The sequence below is a fragment of the Cannabis sativa genome, chromosome X (genome assembly GCF_029168945.1).
Source record: "Cannabis sativa cultivar Pink pepper isolate KNU-18-1 chromosome X, ASM2916894v1, whole genome shotgun sequence".
In the NCBI taxonomy this organism is placed as follows: Eukaryota; Viridiplantae; Streptophyta; class Magnoliopsida; order Rosales; family Cannabaceae; genus Cannabis; species Cannabis sativa.
Window position 1 is genome coordinate 42,263,773 of NC_083610.1, and position 6,000 is coordinate 42,269,772.

The 6,000-nt window shown below is 29.9% G+C and overlaps 1 protein-coding gene across 1 annotated transcript; it reads right to left on the minus strand.

Moving 5' to 3' along the window:
* Positions 1 to 1,458: 1,458 nt before the first annotated feature.
* Positions 1,459 to 2,902, minus strand: LOC115710452 (small ribosomal subunit protein uS8z/uS8w). Its single transcript, XM_030638817.2, has 4 exons — positions 2,744 to 2,902; positions 2,308 to 2,453; positions 2,060 to 2,220; positions 1,459 to 1,783 (listed from the first exon to the last, which is right to left on the minus strand). Exons 2-4 carry the CDS (start codon positions 2,438 to 2,440, stop codon positions 1,685 to 1,687), a joined length of 393 nt encoding a protein of 130 aa, XP_030494677.1. The 5' UTR covers positions 2,441 to 2,453; positions 2,744 to 2,902; the 3' UTR covers positions 1,459 to 1,684.
* Between the last annotated feature and the right edge of the window lie 3,098 nt (positions 2,903 to 6,000).

The window sequence follows — 6,000 nt, forward strand, 5'->3', positions numbered from 1 at the left end:
TAACCACAATCATCAATTGAGTGTGTATATACTATATTTAAGACCGTTCAATGTAGCAATGAAATTATACTTTAGAATAGAAAGTATTGCTATCCAATTTTTGACTTAAAAACTCGTACAGTTTTCAGCAGACTAACAATAAAAAATGGAGTAACTTATTGAATTGTTCAAGTCTTAAACCTCAAATAACAATATTTCTTCTTTAAAAGGTGTACATCGATCGGTTTAGTAAGTTAACGTTACATTTTATTTAGAGAAAATTGCATTGTATACCCATTTTACTTTATTTACTTTAATTTTTTATTAATGAAAACAAAAAAGAAGTATTACTCAACTTATCTATTTTTTTAACCTAATATAAAAATCGAGTTACAAAAATTTAAGTGCAACCCGCCCAATTAAGAAAAAAAAAATTCAACCCACCATTGATCGATTTAGTCGGGTTAACCCGTCCAAACCGAGCACTAATGTTTATTTTTATTTTTTTACATTCAATTGTTATATTTTAATTATTGTGATAATGAGATAAATATAAAAATTGAATTTAAAGTTCAAATCATCCGCTATAAAACAAATATAGTAATTTGAATTTTCTATTTTTTTATAAATATATATATATAAATTATTCAAAAAAAAAAAAAACTCTCTCAGTTAGGTTAGTCGGGTTAGTTCGGGTTAATTGGACGGATTAATATTATTTTCAACCCACTCAATATAAACATTAGGCGGGTTGAGCAGTTTAAAAAAATTTATGTACACCCCTCAATGGCAATATAAGAACCTCTCTTTGAGATCTGGGGACAACAAGAATTAAAAAATTAATGACTGCAACATTGGCTGCTTCTGATTTCTACTATGTTCTCATTAACATCTCAACAAAAGATCAATAACACCCTAAACAGCCTATTCATATTGGTAATCTAGTTCAGGTTACTTTGCATTTGGTTCTCAACAAAACACAAGCCAATGGTGTTCTAGTTGGAATCTGCTATGAAAAATTTGAACCAGATGACCCCCCACTGTCCCATGATGTTACACTGTTTTTCAATAGTTGTCTTATAATTCTGTGTCCCCAAGATGACAATGGTTTTGTCTTCTTTGTTAAATCAATCATTGAAACCATTCAATCTTTTGGTTCCTGAGACAAGTAATCAATAATAATATCCCAGTGACAAAAGTGACTTCCCTACTATTATAAGCACATCCGGTCTACTATTTGTTAGGCACACTACTATTAACACCAAAACCATCTTTGTATAAAAAATAAAAACAAAATACTGTACTAATGTCAAAACTTTTAGAATAAATGTATTTGTTTAACATTAAAAATTCTTAAATAGAAGATTGTTTAACAATGATAACAAGACATCTGTTCTTGCATTTATCTTATATTTTAGATCACTTGAGTAAACACTTTTCAGCAATTCTAACACAGTAACACTAACACATACCGCAAAGTAATGAGAAACTTGGTAGAAGCATTAAGTATTGAGCTAATGGATAAATGAAACCAGAAACATGGATGAATTTCTCCATGAAAGTAGCAAAACTCCAAAAACAAAAACTCCCTCTTTAAGAACAAATATCGTCTAAATTAAAACAAACGACCTACATAGCGTATTATCCAGAAAATCTCAAAATTGATGACAAAAAGACAACCCCACACTCAGTAACATGGATAGAACTAGTAAAAGAAACCAAGAACCTTGCCTCCAACATTTTTCCTACGAGCCTCCTCGTGATCCATGATTCCGGCGGAGGTAGTCAAAACAATGTAGCCGAACTGCAAGTTTTCACATAAAGAGGAATGTAAGAAAGCTTGTATGAAAGAATGAATGAGACAGACACTCTAAGCTATACAATAAAGAAGATATAACTCTTAATTTGCAGTGTGGCCCTAAACAAAATTTCAAAACTTCCTAGCATTTCGCAAAACCAAAAATCTACTTTTTCAACAATCCCAAGTTCACAAAATCCCTAAAGTACAAAATATAAATGAACCTGCTCAAGTTGCAAACACATACAATTTAGTAATCATAATTCATAGGATTAGACTAACCTGACGAGATGGAAGCAACCTTGCTGTCCAACCCTCAATCTCCTTGACTCCAATATCAAATCGGGGACTAATGACACCACACTTGTTCAGTCTTCCATTGAGTTCCACCACAATTTTTCCAGAGCGGTGGTCATCAACATATTCAAACTCACCAATGTAACCTATCACAATAAATAGTTTACATTTAAACACAACAGCAATGTAATGAATTAAACGTGTGAAAAAAGCCAAGTTCCGCATATACTTACCATGCTTCTGCATGACGATCAAGAACTTGATGATCACTTTTGAGGAGGGTCTGATCATCACTTGTCTTTTGCCTCTCTTCTCAGCATTGTACATGCTCTTTAAAGCATCATTAAGAACACTGATTCTCACCATGGTAGCTTTGCTTCTGCATATAATAGAATAATATAAATGAGAACCATTCGCAAAAAGAATCACTTTTTTCAACTTGGAAGCATTCACTGATTATTATTTTTCAAAAGGGTATCTTTTACACATGAAATCGAATAACAATTATTCATAAAATAAACTAATATGAGATATGAAAATATGGATTCAACCAGATTCAAACTATGACAAAACCAAACAAACAACAATGTCGATTCCAACTTGCTAAAAGCAAAATCATTAACAGAAAAAGAGATTAGGTCGGAAGAAGAAGAAGAAGAAGAAACTCACAAGTCTAAAACTGCCGACCGTGGTGGTGTCTGCGCAAAGAAGGAGGAGAGGTTTAGGTATGAAGAAGATGTGTTCCACCGCTGAGAAAGAATGAAGAAGAAAGAGTGGGAATAAACATAAGGATGTTGCCCTAAAATTAGTGGGCTGGGCTTTTCTATTTACCTGACTGGGCTGGGCTTTTATAAATATATGGGCTGTTGTAATCTGATAAAGCAAAAATTGAAAAATACCTCTTTTTTATATTCATTAAAATTAAAAATACCTTCGTATTATATTTTATTAAAATATACCTAGTTTTATCATTAGGTTGCCCAATATACCCCTACTTTCTACTTAAGTCTAGCATATAATTTACATTAATCTAAGTGGTCTAATGGGGACATCATCTATAAAAGTGGGTATATCTTAAAGAATATGAAAATGGAGGTAAGAATTAAAACAAGTAAGGTAAAGTGGATATACAATGTAATTTGTTCTTTTTTGTGGGGTATGTATTATTATACATCTATTCAAGTTGTTTTCTAGAATTTTTTATTTTTTGATAGGAAAAAAGTTATTTTGGAGAGTTTCAATTAGTATTTTTTACCATTCAATCCAATTCAATTGTAAAAAAAAAATAGATATCTAATTATAATTAGATTGGATTGGATGTTAAAAGGTAGATTCTAATTAGATTGGATCAGTTATTAAACTAAATGAAGAGTGATATTTAGTTTATATGCATTTTTCTTCCCATTTTTAAGTTAATATTTAAAAAGAGAATTTTCATAAATTTGAAAAAAATTATTGGAGTTTACTTTTTAATAGCATAAATAATAATTGAAGAAAATATGGGAACAAAAAGAAATCATTGATCAAAATATGAGAAAACAAAATATATATAAATGAAATTACTTTAAAAAAATCATTGATCAAAATATGGGAAAACAAAATATATATAAATGAAATTACTTTAAAAAAAAAAATCAAAATTTCCCCAAACCAACAAACTCGAATTCTCTCTCCTCGTATCACTTTCCAAATCGCAATCTTCCTCTACAATTCTCTCTCAATAATTCAATCTCAAAACCAGAAATTTCATCATCTTTTCTCGTGATTTCTCCATAATTGATTGTTGTCAATAGCCTCTAACAAAAAGTTACCATCGTCAATCGTCTTCCCCAGCTACGGTGGCTTCGTTAATTCATGTTGATCATCTTCTTCAGCAACGACTACATGCAACTTAAACGATACATTATTGCTTAGCTAAAAAACTAGAACTTTCAATGTGAAAAAAAAAAAAAAAACCTCAAAACAGAGTATATACAACCAACAACTTCTACGACAGTTCACCAAACTCATCAAATCATGTATATACAATAATTAACAATTAAAATTATATATGATCATAATGATTTATTAACTTACGATATGTGTAATATATATATTATCTGAAAATTGAATTGAAATCAAATTTTTAAATTTTAATATATAAATACAAACATTTAAAAATATTTCGACAATATCAATAAAATAAAATCAATTAAATTAACAAATAAAATACAAAAAAAAAAAACAACAACAACAAGCACAACATTATAAGCAGACTTAAAATAATTATGCATTCCTAATTTCCTATATATAACAATAATACAAAATCAGTTATAAAAAATAGGAACAAAACTGTTATAATAAAATAAAAATATAATAAGCAACTAGTTAAAAATAATCAAATTAATAAATAGATTCGGTTCTAAAAAAATAACAACCATAACTAACGAAATCGATCTGATTACAACAGCTACAACCAAAAGAAACTGGTCTGACAATATAATCATAATAAAAAACCAACTCAAACAATGAAATGTAACAAAAATAAAGACATATTAAAGAAGTCGGTTATAATAATCAACTTATACTAAAATTCTAATATAATTTTGTTGGAAATTATTTTACCAGGATCTTAGATCTACTCACAAGTATGTTGTTTAAACACCCTAAATATGAACTTTCTAAAACGATAAATTAAACACATATAAAGTTAAGAAAACCTTACATTGATGCAGCGGAATTAATGTCTCCTTCCACTCAGATCTCTAACCCTTGAATCCTTTCTGTAGCAGAGTATAATCAAGATCTGAGCCTGAATGTCCTTCTTCTTCAAGTTTGATCCTTCACAGTCTTCCAATCTATGATTGAGTTACTGCTTGCTGTGTGTGGGCACTTACTCTTTCACTAGGTCACGAAAAAGATGAAGGGAAAAGAGAGAGGGATTTCGGCCAGGTATAGAAAGTGGGGAAGGCTCAGTTTTTCTGAAGAGAGAAATTTCTGTCAGAAAAGGTTATTGAAAACTTGTGATTTGACTGAGCCATCACTTTCTATTTATAGGCAACTACTAGGCTTAGGTTAGGATTTATTTGGCATTAAAATAATGAAAATATTAATTTGAAAAACCTATTTAAGTGGCCGGCCATGGTGTGTTATTGGGCCTCACTTAATTTTGCAGTTTTATCAAATTTTATCTCTATTTTCTCAAAAACGCCAATTTTCCAATTCTAACCTTTTAAATGCCAAAACTAATTATTTAATAACTAAAATAGATTATTTAAATAATATTGTCATTTAATTTAATTATTAATTAGACATATAAAGTCCATTAATAAATAAATAAACCTAGAAACTCTTTTCTTTACAATTTCACCCCTGCTTAGTGAAAATTCATAAAATTAGACATAGTCTAACTTTAGAATTATAATTGATCAATCACGAATCAATTAATGAGTCTTACAAGCAGAATATTCTCAACTAGAATGGGGACCATGGATCTATATGCTGAGCTTCCAATAAGTGAACCAAATTTACCAAGTAAATTTCTACTTATTAATTCTTCGTTGAATCCACTCTTAGAACTTAGAATTGCACTCTCAGACTTATATAGAGCATATTGTATGTTCCACGATATCAATATACTATCTCATTTAACCATTGTTATAATCTTATTGTGATTTAAAGATCCTCTATATAGATGATCTACATCGAGATGGGATTTCTTTACCGTTCTCACCCCTCAATGTATTTTGCCCCTTAAAACACTTAGCTACCTGTAAATGGTGTTTAGTGATCTAATGATTAGTCAGTTAAACAAGAGCTCATCCATTTACTTCTATTTGCTAAGCTCGAAGGGAATCATCACTTGACTTCTATACACCAAATAGGTTATAGATTCCATATTTATGTTCAGCACTCCCACTCAATCATACTATCATGTTCCCAAAATA